Source organism: Semicossyphus pulcher, unplaced genomic scaffold (assembly GCF_022749685.1).
Source record: "Semicossyphus pulcher isolate SPU_LCO1_2020_fin unplaced genomic scaffold, fSemPul1.0.p SCAF_23, whole genome shotgun sequence".
Lineage (NCBI taxonomy): Eukaryota > Metazoa > Chordata > Actinopteri > Labriformes > Labridae > Semicossyphus > Semicossyphus pulcher.
The window spans coordinates 9,841,875-9,859,489 of record NW_027211697.1 but is presented as its reverse complement, the minus strand read 5'-3'; the positions used below and the strand labels follow the sequence as shown (position 1 = coordinate 9,859,489).

Sequence of the window (17,615 nt, the reverse complement as noted above, 5' to 3'; positions counted from 1 at the left end):
TTAACTTGTTTTTTATTGTAGTTAACTTTCAGTTACAAATAATTAGTTGCACATTGAAAAATAGTAAAACCATAAATCAGTACATTACTCTGAACATCAAGTTTGTAAAATACTGTAAATACTGTACAGAGATTCAGTTTCTATGGTTAAGATGTGTTCTAACAAAGCAACAGTCATATAAAAAGAGGCTTCTATAATGGACGTTTAAGAAACATACTGGTGAATGCTTTGAAGAAACCGTGGCACTAAATACCCCATTTATATATTTAACAAAAGCAAAACACAAAAGCAGGAAATTAAGCTGCCAACTAATGTGTGCACTTTGGACTACTAATGAAACATTGAAATGAAAGTGTCATACAATACTTTAGGTAACAATGTCAATATAATTACCTGTATCACCGCCCATTCCCCAAACTCCGCTCTTATTCACCATTAAAGTGTTTCTCTCTCTTCCACCGAAGCTTCTTTTACATGCAAAAAAAAGTATTTACATCATGTTCGTCAGTCTTTAGAGAGTACATAGATTGTTTGAGCCTCTATTTTAAAACAAATGAATATATTATCAAGAAGAGAGGTTGCATTAGAGCACTCCAAGATTCGACACTGATTCTTTTACTGGAAAAATCTCCCCAAATTTGATTCTGTCACCCTCGACTCCCGTGTTTCTAAAGGAGTCTTTACACTACCCTATAAGTCTGTTTTTGCATCTAGAATGAATTCATAACTATTACAAGAATCATTACTGTAGCTATGTATGCTATTCTGTACTTTACATCCTCTTAAAAAACAAAATAGCAACACCCATTTACTTTAATGTTTAAGAAGTAGTACATACTCCCAAATACCCACAGCTGAATCATGGTAATGCTTAGATTGAGTTTATGCTGGTGAGCTAAACTGGCTCCAAATAGCCTGTTGAATCACTGACATGAACACTGAACCATAGACAGAAGACACACCACTGTACATCTATTATAGGAACATTCATTCACACGCTGAGCAAGGAGAGAACGCCTTAAAAAAAAGACCAGAAACTTCAGTGATTAATTCCCTTCACAATAAAACGATGCACGATTGTGAAAAGCTATTTGGTTGGTGTCTCATTCAACGCGGGTGTTAAATTATCATGCAGCTACAGTTATGGGAGAAAATGTCCATTAATATGTTAATAACTGAGGTGAGCAGCACTTAACGTTGTCTTTTGCAAACCATAACCTGGGGCTACATTCACAGCTGCAGGAGGTGGTGGATGAAGACAAGCGGGACATGAGATGGAGCGGTGAGATGGCTACAGACGGAGCTCATGTGGAGTGAGACAGGGAGGTTCGAAAGTCAAGAAAAAAAAAGAGGACAGAAAAAAAGGTTTATACCTCGCTGGAGCTGACTCCTCATCTCTGATCAGGCCAGATATGAACACCTACTGTATGAACATGAGTGATCCACACGCACATAAATACACGCACACACATCCGGGGAGCGACCAGGGCAGGCTTTAAGACCTGCAGCAGCCCGCGCCCTTCATCTCCTTGTTCACGTATTCCTGCAGCTTAAACTTCTCGCTGGGATCCTTCATAGATCTGTGCTTCAGCTCCCTGAGACGAAGGAAGAGGATGAAATGAGGATTAACAAAAGTGAGCCACAAATCGATAGACCTGCACCTCTAAAGTCTGCACAAAAACAGATTTAAAAATCCTTCTGCACTTATTAGTGATACTTTAATTGGATGTTTGACCTTCCCTGTGCACAATGATGTATGAGCAGAGTTGGATACTTGATGTTTATTATTTGTCTGTCGAAGGGGGAAGTTTCTCTCTGTTAAGATTTAGACGCAAACACATGAGCTGGATTGACGTCTAGTTTGCAGGCCAAGGTGTAACTAACTGTGCACCACCTTTTTCTCTGCATTTGCAGTATTACAGACTGGGCGTCTGTGGCGACTTTCACAAAGGCTTCAGTGGGCCACAGGCTCAATCACCATTGTGTTACCTCAATTGACGATAGATAGTGACTTAACAGACATTTAATTAAATGAAAATCTTCGAGATTACTTTAATAGGCACTTTGAAAAAGTTTGACAAAAACTGCTAGATCAAAGGTCAAACAATTTCACATTAACGAATCAACAGTGCCGTCAAATCAACATCTTAGTAGCTGTGTGCAAATATTTAGCTGATTAAAATGACAAGACAACCTTTAGTAAGACAAATACACAACACTTGCAGAGAGAATGATACTCACTTCGCCACAGCAGTGAAAGCCAGCTCCACATTGAGTCCTGACCTGGCGCTGGTCTCCATGAAGGGAACTCCAAACTCCTGCAAAGTCAAAGCAGTTCAGTTACTGGAGACCTTTCCCCATTTAACCCCAGAAGACTGAAATACATGCATGATGAGTTTACGCCCCGAACAGATAGGCTACACATTTTAAACTCAGGGCAGCTAAATGATGTCGAAGTTTGCAGCAGAACTTTGCAGCAACTTCTTTCCTTTGGATAAATCCAGCTTGAATGCGGTAAATTTCTCTCCCTGATTTCCTCTGCAGGGGAATTTGTCTCAGCCCACAGTGACGATAACTGATGTTCATGTCCCCCCTCCCAGGCCGAGCCTTAAGTTACTTAGTGGCACTTTACTGCTCCCACTTCGGGAGAGAATTGCTCGGCTGTTTGCCATTTGTTTTGTGTGCCGTGCTGCAGAGCAACAGTCTGGGAGATTAAGAAAAACAAATGTTTTCTCTCCTGGTTTCTGTGCTTAATGGTTTCATTTGAAACTGGCTGAGGTTTATCACAGGGGCAAACGTTTTATAGATGACACAAAAGGCTGGAATCTATACAATAAATATTCATTATCAAGTATTTATCATTAGCCTCACATAAGCAGAAAGTCTAAATCCGTGAGACAAAGAGCAAAAATGGAAGAGAAGTGATCTCTGGATAATCCCACCTTTCTGTTATATTCATAATCTTCTCATCTGCCATAGAAATTCAATAAGTCAGACGAATATCTTTGCAAAATTACATGAAAGGAGAAATCGCTACCTCCATTTCTCAGATACAAGGCCTTAATTAAAATAGAATTAGAAGTTGCACTGAAAACTTTCTGGTAATGTAGTGTGCAGCGCTGCTTTACCTTTGCGAGCCTCTCTCCGTCTTCTCTCTTCACCACCCTCTCGTGTGTGGCATCAGCCTGGTGCGACAGGAAAAACAAGGTCACACATGCGAGCGTCATTCACCACCAACATCAGTCCTAAAACCGCACCATCCACCTACCCACTGGGCAGATCTTCACTATTTATCCACAGTTTACATACAAGCTCTGGTGGTGTTCAGGTCTGATGGCAGCTAATGAGTCAAGATTGGCTCTCAGGGTGCTAATTAAGGACTGATATGGAGTGTTGGGGACTGAAACTAGACAGAGCTCCAAGGCAGAGACATCTGTTCTCTGTGCAGAGGGGAGATGTGAATGGCAGCTATGCAAAAAATGTGTAACACTGATATTTGCACATTAGCAGGTTGGGATATTGTCAAATGTGTGTGTGCATGTGTGTGCATGCTTGAGATCAACGATTGAATGATTGACTGATGTCTTTAAAGAAGTAATCTCGAAGATTTTCATTTAAATAAATGTCTGTTAAGTCACTATCGCCGAATGAGGTAAGCGGCTGCTTTTCCGGTCCCTGCAAGTGTTGTGAGTAAACAGTAATCTACTATGGCTGAACACACAAAGAAAAGATGGATGACTACAGATACAACTTCAAAAATAAGTGAAAATCCAAAGAAAAAGAAACAAACTCGACGCTCAGATGAAGCAAACAGTCTAAAAAGGAAAGCGACCGTCAGCCAGGAAAATCAAGAGTTACAACCGGAGCCAACCGTGGACGTCACACATGCAACACTGTCTGGATATCTGGGAAGTGTGCTCCCGCAATTACCGGTTATCACCATAGGTGCCACCAAAGAGAACGAAACTGATATCTTTGAGATTACAACTTTAAGCTGGTTTTGGTTTTTGTGTTAGAACATATGTCGTGTAGCCCTGGGAATTACGGCTCTTTTAAAGGGAGCCTTTCCGAGAGCGGGCTCATCGTTCTTTGGTCAGACTCGTGAACGAGCCTGCACGATATTCTCCTGTGTCAACACACACATTTTTAAAATTTAACAGCAGAATAATGTCGGAAAAATTAATCAACGTCATTGATTTGCCCAAAATGTATTATACAGCTCTGCATGACTACTGAGAAAAAACAACAATTTGGCGAAGGGTTATAATGTTGCTCACCGTCGGCACTATGTTGCGTTGACATGATTCCGCTGCATGTGTCCTAGCGTAGCCGAGTTACAATTTAATTTAGCAGACACTTTTGTCCAAAGCGACATATATCTGAGAGTTAATACAACACAAGCAACGATCAAGACAGGAGGGAATTAAGTGCCAAAAAACAGCTTCAAGTGCGATCGGACACTGATGCCAACAGGCAGTGTATAGGGCGTTGAAAAAACGCTGCCTATACTATAAAAAAGAACAGCTCTCACCTATGACGTTCGCACCAAAGGGATCGGATCGTTCGCGACACTAATGTTGTGCTTGTTACTGTGCATGTGTGAATGAGAAATGTGTATTCCTTCTGATGCTAATAAAACATTGGTTTTGTTTATGTTACTTGATACTACAAACTGAGGAGCATAAAACAGTTCTGACCAAAGTCATCATCAGTGTTATAAAGATAAATAAATACTTATATTTTTAGAAATGAAGCTAAAAACGTTCCAGAAAAGCGGGTCACTGTAGGTTTTAGAAAATATTACTCAAACAGGAATCACTATGAAGTTTTGGGGCCTATTTTTAGCCACGGATTAATACACGTTTGGTTCACAAGTGAGTCACGGTCTCAAAATAAACTACAGTGCCCACATGCAAAGTCATCAAAGAACCCAGTGTCAGGCGGTGTATCAGTACGGCTCATTGATCCGTTTTTAATAGTTTGTGGACGTCAATGTAGGAGCACAGAGGAATAAGTTACGTCAGTGTTTGACTACACAGTGGGATTAATTCCTTATTTGTTGCACTTCATGGGATCTGTTTGCAAGAAATAAAGTATAAAATATTGCAAGACTCATTTTATAAATTCATATCTATCATGTCCTTTTTTATAGTCTCCATAAAAAGCTCTGCCTTGATAAAAGAAATGATTTAACGAAGGAAATATCTTTTTAAGAAATAAGCAAACTATAAATAAGACACATTTATTGCCTTTTTGATACACTGTTCTTGTTGTGGTGCTAAAGCATTGTGTAGTATTTCAAAACAAAGCCCAAGTGTATCTAGAATATTTGTTTCTCCTACTGTGTCTCTACCCACAGTGATAAATATTTCCCATAATGCCTTGCCTTGTTTCCAAGCAGCATGAGGACCACATCCTGTTGGGCGTACTCGTGGATCTCAGTCAGCCATGCCTGGCAACAAAGCAGCACAAAGAGGAGAGAGAGAGAGACACGACAGAGTCACTGTTAGACAAGCAGTAAGACATCATGGGCGTGAAAACGTAAAAAAACAGGAGCAACCTGACATTAAAAGGAAGAAAGGAGAAATGTGTCGTTCACATAAAAACAGGAGGAAGAAAAGAAAACCTTGTCTGGGACATGACAAGGACGAGCATTAAATCTAATCAGTGGAATCAAGAGGAGGAGGGAAGAGAAACAGCTTTTGGAAGATGAATTTGTGTAAAGGAAGAAAAAAAATGTGCGTAGATTAGATGGAGAAACTGGAGCAAGGACAAATAAATAAAAGGGAGACGAGTAAGAAAGGGTATGTGAGAAATAAAAAGAGACTGAAACAAACACTGTCTGCTAAATCCTGCCTTAATTACAGCATGCACACAGGGGAAAGATACAGCACTTCTGACTGTACCTGAACCATCCATTCACTGTTCGTTAGCATTTCATCAACACCTGCAAACACCACCTGCTGAAACAAAATCCCTCCTCTCAGCACAAAGCTTAATTGTACCCACAGTGAATTACTCCACATTGGATTTCTGACCGGCCGGTGATCAATCCACCTTTTCTTTTGTGGTCCCTCTCCGGAGCCGCTTGCCCTCTGACAGTTGCTCTAATTAATTCTGGTGATGACTCTGCTTGTATAAGGGTTTCAGCGGGGTCATCTCCAGCCAAGGGTCATGTTAAACAACAGGAGATGAGATAGGGGATGTGTTGACACTGCTGCCTGTGAGTACCAGAGTGTGCATGTGCCAAAAAATCTTTGCTGAAAACAGCAGGTATTTGTTGACATAAAAACTTCTTAGAATGATCACAAGAGAAAATATCTTTGTATTACAATAATAAATACTGAAATCAAATGGACATTAAGAGATAACGACGTTGGTCGATCAGACTACTAAATGAGTCAATAGTTGATGATATACTTCAGAGACCTCCATGGTCCCCAGACAATGAATCATATTCTGGTGATCCAATCCTAGCCATTTTTCACATGTCCAGTGACACTGGACAAACATTACTGACTTAAGATGATGTATACTATGGACTGTATAAAAAGATGGACGACATGACGGCTCTCTAAAAGTGAAGCCAAAAGATTTTGAGCGCCCCCTGCTGACTGGCTGCAGTATAGGTCATAAGCCCCGCCTCCTCCATGTTAACAGATGGGACATGAGTCAAACTATAAAATCAAAATACACGCCAAATACATTTTTCTCAGACATTGTCTCTATCATTATAGTTAGTTCTTATCATGCTGATTTACGTCCAAGTGTTCATTTTTCTGACAAGTTTATTTTTAATTAGTTATTTGATGGTGTAAAAAGGATGATTGACAGCTCTGTTGACCAATCTGGGCAGAGATTATCAGGATTATCAGAGTAGAGGAGGAACGGTGAGAGGAAACGTAACTAAAACAATCACCACAGTCAGTAAAGTTTCCATACCTGTGAACGTTAACCTCAGACCAACACACAGAGGCTGTTCTGATGTTAAATACGCCGGCATGCGGGATCTTTGCTGGGTTTTTTTCGGTAATTTAAGAGTGTGTTTGTGGAAGTGGCAACGGCGGCTCCACCCGCCGATCTCTACTGCGCAGCTCTGGCTCCAAATGATGTCAACATCGCAAAATGGCAGCACACGTCACGGGGGCTCTTTCGGCATCAATTATGTACAATGAGAGCAGATGGAAACGCATCGTCCATCTTTATATAAAGTCATTGCTATGGACTGAAGTGCTTCCTTTTGTGCTCTAGCGCCTCAATACTTCGGTTTATAAAGAAAAAGCTGCAGAGCTAAAGACATTACCATCAGCTGTACTTTGATTAATACCAACATGCTCAACCAAAATGTAGAACATGGTCAACACTTTAGTTGCTAAACATTAGCATGTTAGCACTGCAACTTTGAGCAAGTTAGCATGCTTAAATTAGCATTTTGCTCACAGAAACACTAACTACATAAAGCCTTTACAGTGAACATGTAAACTGAAACGATTAATTGATTAGTAATTGATCAACAAATTAACCAATTAATAACAAATGAATCAGCAACAGGTTTGACAATTAATCAAGTCTATCCTTTAAGAAAAAAATCCTGCTTCTTAGCTTCTTATCGAACTGATTTATTATGTCAACTTTGTCATTTGTCATTGTCATCTCTAAATAATCTGCAGAATAATCGTTAATGAAAATATCAATATGCCCTGTGTATTTCAGGGACGTTATTTATTTTCATTCATTGAAAAGGTTTAAAAAGTTTTTTTGCCAGAACTAAAACTTTCATTGGTGACATTTCCTCTCTGCAGCATGATGTGATCCAGAGCTAATCTACACCATGTTTTAAACCTTCACCAAGCATGTCTTACTCCTAAGCTATAGTCACACCATCCAAACCCTGGAGCTCCGAGAGTTCACTCCACTCAACATCCAACAGAATGATGCATGGCCCTTTGCAGACTCGCATGATTAGCATTACATGACCATGCTTGAAAGCAAAGGTGCTTATAAATAAAAGATCTGACTTCCCTCAGCTAGCACTCCATCATACAGCGAACTCATGCAGGAAGTCGCTCCCTTTCTCAGAGGATCTTGGAAGGAACTTGCACATGAGGGACAGGACTACAGTCGATTCTAACACGGCTGTCTGGACTCAAACGTACCTTAGCCATCATATGTAGCCGTCTTTATGAAATTCTAATCTTCTCAAGTAAAGTTTATGTAAATGAAATTCTGGCCTCAATCGAGGTAACATGAGGTGATTGTTGAGGTGATTATGTCTTACCTAATGTAGGTGAATTAAAGTGTGTCACTGCCTTGATTACATCTAAATTTGAATTATTGTTTTTTACAACATTAAGACAACTATGACTAATGTTTCTTTAACTATTCTGCATAATCTGCTTGTTCATTTGTATGTTTTTTTTGTTCTGTTATTGTCAGTGTATCTAAATAAATGGCAGTCAGCACGGTCCCAGTTTGGAGAAGGCGGCTGTAGTTAAGACATAGAAGCTAAGCTATGTACTGCTGTTGATGGGTTTGCAGCTCCTTTAATAAACAAACTCAGTTTCAAGTGGACACTGTATTATTGAGTATTTTCAATGCTTCTCCTCACCTTCAGACAGCCCTTTCCTTTCACAACATGTTTTTATCAACACATGGTCGGCGTGCCTGTGCATGCAGGGAACTATTTTACTTCTCAGAAGATTTTCAAGACGGTGCATGCTTGTATTTTCCACTGTGTGTGGCCTCGTCACCAGATAGATTTCACCATGTTTTGTGGAGCGATATTCGCCTTGGACAGATGTGGCTTCAACTCTCGATGAGACAATTTCATGTCTGCAGTAGGGTTGTCAACGAAGACTCTAAATTCGAATAAACAACTGATTTGTAATAAAAAATTGTTTTTTAAAATTAATATTCGATGTGAAAAAAATCTGCACTATTATTAGAGGCCGCAACTCGAATGACATGTGGGAAGTTTGAAGCAGTTAGCACACAGGCTCTTGTGTGTTCTTGTCCAGGCGTGCACTCTCTTGGTTACGGAGCATCTTTGAATGCACGCAGCGTCGCTTTCATGCATTGATAATTAACTTGAGTTGATGAAATGAGCCAATTACATTTTTATTAATTGATTTTATTAAAAGAGATGTTAGCTTACTCAGAGCGCTGAATGTCTGTTCTAGCGTAACCTTATTTTATTTATTTTGCAAGGTGTAGGAAGTCTATGTTGATCTTCTAAAAGGCATGTTGTATTGATATACCCTCTTGTGGACATATTGCGATAAAATAGATATTAAAATAGTTCAAACCTTTTTTTTTAGAAGGAATAATCAAATGTCATTTTTGGCTAATTTTGACAGCACTAGTGTGCAGTGATCATCTAGCTAGACGCTAAAGAGCACTGCTGCATCAGCATCTGGAAAGAGGCGCTAAATGAATTAAACAACATGGTGTCGTAGGAAAAGGCTGACTGAGAGCGAGGTAAAGGGGTGAAAATATTATATATAGTTTGCACTTCAGCTGATGAGGTGTATTTAGTGCACGTATAATCTCCATACTTTCCAAACAAAGGCTGTGCTGCCCGCCATCGACTGTAGGTATCACAATGACTGATCATAATTAACTTAAACAACCCCACTGCAAAAAGTATCTCTTTAATCAACTGTATTGTGTAACCTTGAAATCTATGCTGAATCACATTTGCAATTTGATAGCCTTGATTATAATGAGGTCAGAGGAGTTTGGTGCTTTCACGGCGTTGGAAGCGGAGGACCGATTCAGAAAGGCTGAGCTCTGTACTATTCTGTGAACTTGGGTTGTTAGAATATGCATCACCAGTCTTTTTCAACATAGCGCTGAAGGGGTGAGATGTTACCGAGATATATTTTGCATATTTTGCATAATCACCTGCTTCATACATAATTCAGCTCTCAAGGTTTTCCATCATTCACATAAACATAGCCAGGTCCACTGCTCGTCATTGCTGCTTCTCTGCATCATTTTAAAAGTACTGTGCTCGAGTGAGGCAACTTTTCAAAACGTTCATCCTCCCACAACAAGCCACGCAAACCTCTGCAGGACAAACCGCGACAGCTTGCCTCTGACTGATTCCCTCCATATGCTGCGATGACTGCTGATGAACCGTGGCTTGTAATTAGATCTTTCAGCTGTTTTGTGTGCACTTCCCTCCTGGCATGGGTCATTTCACAGACACAATCATCGATTCCAGATGATGCCACTTGTCACGTCCATTTCGGGGACTTAAAGCATCCTATTCTCTTTTTACTGCAGGAGAGGAATGGCATGTGCAATGACTCGACAGGCAGCAGAAATCTATCAATGTAGTAAATGTCATCTTAATATTATCAATTGTATTTAGATATTAGAGACCTAAATGTAAAGGTGAGTCATTTACTGAGAGTTATTTGTATAAGGATTCTGATTTTCTCTCCACCACCAAACAAAAAAAAATCCCTGTTTATTATCAAGGCTTGGCTGTGAGAGACACTGGTGGAAAACACAGGCTTCCTCGGCTAAAGCACATCCATCAGTGTGAAAGAGATCTCATTGCAGTTTGTAGGAAGTGATAATTGATGAGTAAACAGGTTTAAATAAATAAAGATACAATGCTCAACAGCCCGGTATTGAAAGCCATTATATCTCAGTGAAAGGCTGAACAAACAGGGACAGCTGGTTCCCAATATCTCATCCACATGCTGTAAACAAGAAACATGAGGCTCTACTGTGCTGCATTTTAAAGCTACATAATCAGAAGCTCACTCCAGATTTACTCCTATAATCTTGTTGGTTATATTCACACAAAGCAATGTTAATTAAACCCTGTAAGATTACTGTAAGAAAGTAGTTAAGAACGTAATGGCTAGCTTGCATGCTAACATGTAAACAAGACCATTATTGAGCTGTTGGGAGATGTTCTTTTTTATGCAGGATGTCAGTTTCCACCTGCCTCCGGCGTTAGAGCTGAGCTTGGTTTAGTACGTCATCAATCTACCATCGCCTATAGTCTGACGACGACATAGCCTCTGGGGACACGGTGAACAGGGCGTGTGTGTAGCCAGCGGTTAGCGATAAACGACTCCCAGTCAAGACTTCCTTTTGCTGCACTACTTACAGAAAACTAAACCGTTTTCTTGTGATTTGCTTTAATTAACAGGTTTGCTAAAGTTTCAACATCATGATGCAGATGAATAAAAAGTCAAAATGAAGCTTTGTCAGGTCTGTCCTCAAGAGGAGAAGAAAAGTACTTCTAAAATGCTCGTTTGTTGAACGGAGGTCGGATCCATCATTTCTGATGCATTCGAGGAAGTCGGGAAATCTTAACACTGAACGACTTTCATTACAAAGCGTCAAGGGAATTTATCTCAAGCTGATTTTTAGATCTAATTAATACTTTGAAATTAAATGGATAACAATATTAATACATCTATGTATGCATCTTTCTATTCAGAGTAACAGTAGCCTGAGAACTCAACAAAGCTGTGAGTTTAAGTTGTATTTCCTGTGGCGGATGTGTCTGGTCTCCCTTCTGCTCACAGATTCCCATCAACTTGCTTCACTCACAACCGTTAATCTTATAAGAGGCGGACTTAACATCTTCAAGGCATATTTGTGAAGAACCAAGACGGCTGCCACGGATGTTGAACATTAAACAAACTGGACAGTGGATCATGTTGTGTATAAACGGTAAGTGTTTGCCACTCAGTCACATCATGCCAAATGTCTGTCATGATGTTGAACTATAAGGCCGCAATTGGTCGCTTTAATTGGTTGAAGAGTCCAGAGTGTATCAGTGAAAAATGCCTCTTGGTAATTGAAATTAACTGAGAGTTTCCAGACTAATTTTCATTTGTGATTGGGAATCATTCTGGTGTTACCAGGCTAAAAGAAAAGGGCTTCAAGCAGCTAAACACCAGGGTTCAATTAAGTCTGATATCCTCAGCGGCCATGGCTGAAGGAACCAGACTGGGTTCATGTTTTATTCAAGACTCTGTCCAGGTTCTCTGGTCAAACGCTCTGAGAGCCAAATGTCACTGAGAATGTGTTGTGGTGGCAGGCGCGGTTATTTATTTCTCAGCTTATTGCTCTGGCAAGTCAAGTCCGAAAATAGTGAGAAATCGAATCAGGTAGAAGTTTGTTTGTGTGGGCCAAAAAACTTTAAATAAGCCAGATGAAGTCAGCCGCTCGATTCTTGTTTTTCCGCACCGCCAAGACCTCTGTTCCCTCTGTCAAGAGCTCTGACGAATTAAAACGTGCGTTTGAAAGTTTGTCCAAATAATCATTTCAGTCAGTTAACTACATTTGAAGTAATTAGTTTCTCTTTGTTCTAATATATTAAATTTTCTGACCCTGTGATTACAAAAGCGGAGCAGGAACTCGCGCTGTAAGAGGATAACAATGGCAGAGAGACTGATGAGACAGAAGCAGCGATGTGAACGGGACACAGAGAAGGTGCCAAAAGGCAGCAAGATGGAGAGACAGACAGTGACAGTGAAAGACAAGACAAAGACACAAAGGATCTGTATCAGAGAGGAAGGAAGATAAAAAGCGGGCAGACAGCTGCTGGCGGCTGCATCGTGACTTTGGCGAGACAAGTTGTCACTGGCGGAGGCTTGTGAGGGTACTTCAGATGCTGCCTTGTATCTCTCTCTTCTTTTGTTGTCACTGTGAGGAAAGAGCACCACTGAGTCCTATTCAAGGATACTAGACTAACTAGGTCACCTGATGGAGCGGGAATACTTCCTTTTTAGTCTCAGCGCTGTGAGAAACGGTTCATTATACATAATGGGGTTGTCACAATACCACAGTTTCAAACTTTAATATGATACTAGTAAAAAAAACGATAGTCGAAACCGATTACCACGGCAACAAAAAAAGAGGTCGCTTTCTTGTTTTTAATTTCGAGAGGTGAATACACGTGAATAACACCAGAATATATGACGGAGTTTATAGACTACCATCTGTTTTCGGCATGTCAAATTTTGCAATCCTGCTAGCTAGTGGTGCCGCAGCTACGCTAACGTTGATTGCTGTGAGGGTGGCGGCTGCACTGGCGATCATGGCGGTGAATGTTAGTATATAGCGCCATCGTCTGGGTAAAATACTGTAACGCAATTACACACCTCTCTCTGCATTTCACACTGGTATATAGGACGCAGCCCACTTTTTAGAAGAAAACAAAATTATTAAAGGTGCTCTTATACACCAAATTTTACGGTATTTCTCTGTTTCACTTCTTTATTAATTAACCGTGCTCGCTCTCTTCACTTCCTGTCTGTGTCGCTCGACCACAGCTGCTCCCTGTTTTGCTTGTGGCAGCTTTGGGTTGAAACTCTGACTTCAGATCTGTTGTTTTTTTTTAAAGCTTCAGTAACTTTCGGTTCAGTAGAATGTAAAAATAACGGAGCTTGCATCGTTTTAAAGTATTGAAAAATATCGAACCCTAATACATAGCATCTTTCAAACACACACAAACGCCCCGTGTCCACATAGCGCCTTTTTCTGAGCACCAGCGTCTTTTTTACAACTGTTCCCAATGAGGACAGAGGGTATGCGGCCGGCGAGAGAAAAAGCGCCGCTCCGAGTGCTTTGAGTTGAAAATCACTGAATTTTCAGAAAGGCGCTGGTGTCGTCACTGCCGCTTTTTTCAGGTAACCATTCAGATGGGGCGCCACTCGTCACCCTGGTTACCACCCAAACATGGAGGAGCAACTTGCTTTGGCCGTTTCTGTCTACCCGGAGCTGTACGATATGACAAACCAACAGTATCACAATAGAGACTGAAAATTATCGCCCTACGCTCTGTAAGCTTGTTGTTAGCTCTGTAGTTAGTTAAATCTTTGTTGTCATAGAAACCCCGCATGCAGCGTTTTTTTCTCTCACCGCACAAGCGCTTCATCCCAGCGCTCCCTGCGAGCGGTTATGTGGACACGGGGCCTAAGGCTTCTTTTGTTGAAAGAATAGTTTAGTAATGGTACTTTTTAAAAGTCAAAGACACTCAACTCAACAGTCTGAGTTGTATTCTTTAATTCCTTCCTTCCTTACTCAGTGTTGAAAGCATCTTTGTTGCCATATTTCCCTCATAACCTTGAGAAGCTGAATTATTTATCCTTGAATCCTGACTAGTCACAAAATAATGATTCATTGCATATACTGTGTACAAAATCTCTTTGCATCCTATAAACACCCTGGTCACACTTTGCTGAGTACAAATTGTCTAAAATTCCTCCAGGAGCCTCTGAGTCTCTTTCCAAACGACCCAAATTTCCTTCTGTTGCACTTTTGTCTAAGCAGATTTGCGGTGGGTGACAATGCTATTTTCTGCCAAGCTTTGATCAGGGTATTACACCAACAGACAGAGCGGAGCAGTCTGCTTCCAACAACAGGAAGAGTCAGACTGAGCCAACCCAGAGCAGCGCGGGGAGAAAGTAGGGCTTCTCCCCGGAGAGGAGGTTTAAGCTCCACGAGGCAGCTCGGCTAAACGGAGTGACACCGTGTCTCTGTCTGACACACGGGGAAGACACCGAGAAAATCCTGTCACACTCGGGGCTGTGTGTACTCACACATCCATGAAGGTACACACCCAGGCATGCAGAGAGATATCAATATCTGACTTTTTCCAAAACAAGATTTATATTGTTGGCATTAGCATTTTTTAATCTGCTTGTTGACATTTTGAAGAAGCATTATATGCAAGCAAATCCTCTGCAGATGTTTACAGGCACACACACAATATGTGTAATGAAAGACATCAGTAAGCAAGTCCCTTCTGTGCTATAAAACTTTACATCACAGAAAACACAACAGCCTTGTAAGCTCATTTCTGTAGCCTGACAAGGAAGAGAAAGGCTTTTATGTTTATAAAAGAGCAGCTGATGCGCCTTCCTGCCAGATGATATTGGTGAGAGACATTTCTGATGACTGATGTCTTTCAAAAGCTGCAGTCAGAGCGAGTATGAGCGAGAGTGAGACGTGTTTAGATGGACTATTTTCACCTCTTTTGATGATCTGTTATTGAGCCAAAGTGGAACAAAACCCTGAACCCTAAATGTGTTTCTCTTTCAGCCACGTGATACGTGAACAGAGCAGCATTAAAGCAAAAAACATAATTAATATGTGAGTGAATATTGTGTCCAGTTTGTCATAGTGATTAGTGGAGAAAACAGTAGCTTTTCTTGCAGGAACATTTCTGCACGGTTTTTTTCCTTTCTCTAAAGTCTTTACAGATATTAATGCGATTCAGCTCGGCCCTCTTAGAAAATAGCAAAAAGGACACAGTGCCAAAGGAAGAAAAATGACTGCTAAGCTGAGAGTGAAACAAGGTCAACTCGCAGCATTTGTAGAGGAAGGTCTTTTACTTTGGAGAAAAACAAAGCTCCAAATCCAAGTTTCTCTGAAAGTATAAGTAAGCATATGAATTATTTGACTCTTTTTTTGTTAAAGTAATAATCTCAAAGATTTTCATTTAAACAAATGTCTGTTAGGTCTCTATCTGTCGCCGAATGAGGTAACACAATGGTGATTGAGCCTATGGCCCACCGATGAAAGCATTTGCATTTGCAGTATTACAGACTGGGTGCGACTTTCGCGGAAAAAAATCACAAGCGACGGCCAGTTAGTGACGCGTTTTCCATCAGCCAGCAGTGGTTGGTCTGTCAGAGAGGGTAGGCGGAGCTAAGCGGCTGCTTCTCCGCTGTCTGCAAGTGTTGCGACTAAACAGTAATCTACTATGGCTGAACAAACAAAGAAAAGATCGATGACTACAGATACAACTTCAAAAATAAGTGAAAAAGAAACAAATTGGACGCTCAGATGAAGGCAAACAGTCTAAAAAGGAAAGCGACCTCCACACAATCGGAGCCAACCGTGGACGTCACACATGCAACACTGTCTGGATATCTTCAAGATTACAACTTTAACCAGCAATGGGCCGTGTCTCTCCATATACATACTACAAACTGCATATTTCAACCCGTCCTTATACCTTCACAATAGAACAGTGACATATCCAAAGACCCCCAACATTTCATATGACCATGGAAGACCACCAAAGGCAGATTGTAGTTTTGCCGTCTCGTTAGGGTTTAGGAAATCTCCGAACCACTTTCTTATGATTGACTTTACTTAACAGGTATTACTTTTGCTGAAATTTCAACATTGTGATGCAGATTTGTAAAAAGTAAGAAGGAAGCTTTGTCAGGTCTGTCCTCAAGAGGAGAAGGAAACTACTTTTAAAATACTTGTTTGTTGAACGGAGGTCGGATCGATCGTTTCTGATGCATTCAAGGAAGTCGGGAAATCTGAATGGCTTTTGTGACACAGTGTCAGATTTGTCTTGAGTTGAAATTTTTGATCTAGAGCGGACTGTTAGCTGAACTTACATGCAGATGTCTGTTTTTTTAATAAGAGATTAATAAGAAGATAAATCATCATCAGATGGCGCTGATGGGAGCCGGGATGGCATTATGACAGATTACGTTCCGCCTGCTTTTGCTCTCCACACGGACTGTTTTTCCTGCATACACTGCAGCCTGCTGATTGGTCAATACTACACGGACTACAAACGGAAACCAGAACACTTCCTGTACTAACATTCGGTCTCTTATTCTACATTTTTATGGCAGATTGACTTTCTCTGTCTATGAACTACATCTCCTGACCTCCTCCTTTTCTGCTAAATATGGGTCATTGTAATCGGCCACAATCTGCAGGCTTATGCTGTACACTGTACAATGTTTGGTTTTGTTAGGATGGTCTGATATAACATTTGTACAGTCCTTCAACAGTTTTTTCTCTCCATGTACTTTAGTTGCCTTCAGTTGAAAGCTTTTACACAGTTACAGCTACCTTGGTTTTTTTCTTGTTACGACTGTACTATTGAGTTGCTTCCTTTTCACCTTGTCTTTGTGGGTACTAGAAAATGAAGCTTAAATCGTCTACTGCAGCGTACTTACTTGATATAAAACCTACATTTAGTCTCAAAACGACGTGCATGACAGCGAGAGAAGCAGAGGTAAGAGACCATTTACGTGTTCCATTGGCGGCAAGTGGTCGAGTCAAGAGGTAAAAGCAATCAGTTCACTTCCTGCCAGTGCGGGCCAGAACGTCAACCATGTGAATGGATTTCTATTTCGCCGAAATTATAAATATAAAAGAGCAAATCAATAATTGAAGGTTTCAGTATGTTATGAAGGGAAAGAAGGAAAAGAGCGGGCGAAATGTCAAGTGCCAGCAAAATTGAGATTCAGGGTGAGCAAGCTGAAAGGTCTCAAAGCTGCACACACAAAGAAGTGAAGCCATTTACCTGCAAATGTGTCACACTGGTACTTTTTCATTATAACAAATTTCAACTACGCACCACCAAACACGGTGCAGAAACAGAGACGCAGAGTTTCCCCCCGGCGTTGTGCGCTACTTTTTGAGATTGTGTGCTCACAAGCGGTCCTCATTATCATGATTTCCTCTGTGACATCTGTGCCCCCTTGCTTCCTGAGACGTGCACTGTGTCGGAGGGAGGTTAGATGAGGCTCAGTGTCCTCCTGTCAATCAAACTGAAATCTCCTCACTCCTCATGTCAGTCCATGTAAATACAATTCCTCTCT

General features: G+C 40.8%; 1 protein-coding gene across 1 annotated transcript in view; it reads right to left on the bottom strand.

The window, feature by feature from the left end:
* Window positions 1-17,615, bottom strand: part of LOC138602540 (ras-related protein Rab-26) — a 70,605-nt gene continuing 52,990 nt past the window's right edge. The window contains exons 6-9 of the mRNA XM_069674030.1: window positions 5,387-5,452; window positions 3,129-3,185; window positions 2,242-2,318; window positions 1-1,595 (exon numbers count right to left, since the gene is read on the bottom strand). Coding sequence (XP_069530131.1) covers window positions 1,496-1,595; window positions 2,242-2,318; window positions 3,129-3,185; window positions 5,387-5,452 — 300 coding nt within the window. The 3' untranslated portion in view covers window positions 1-1,495. The remainder of the gene's footprint in view (window positions 1,596-2,241; window positions 2,319-3,128; window positions 3,186-5,386; window positions 5,453-17,615) is intronic.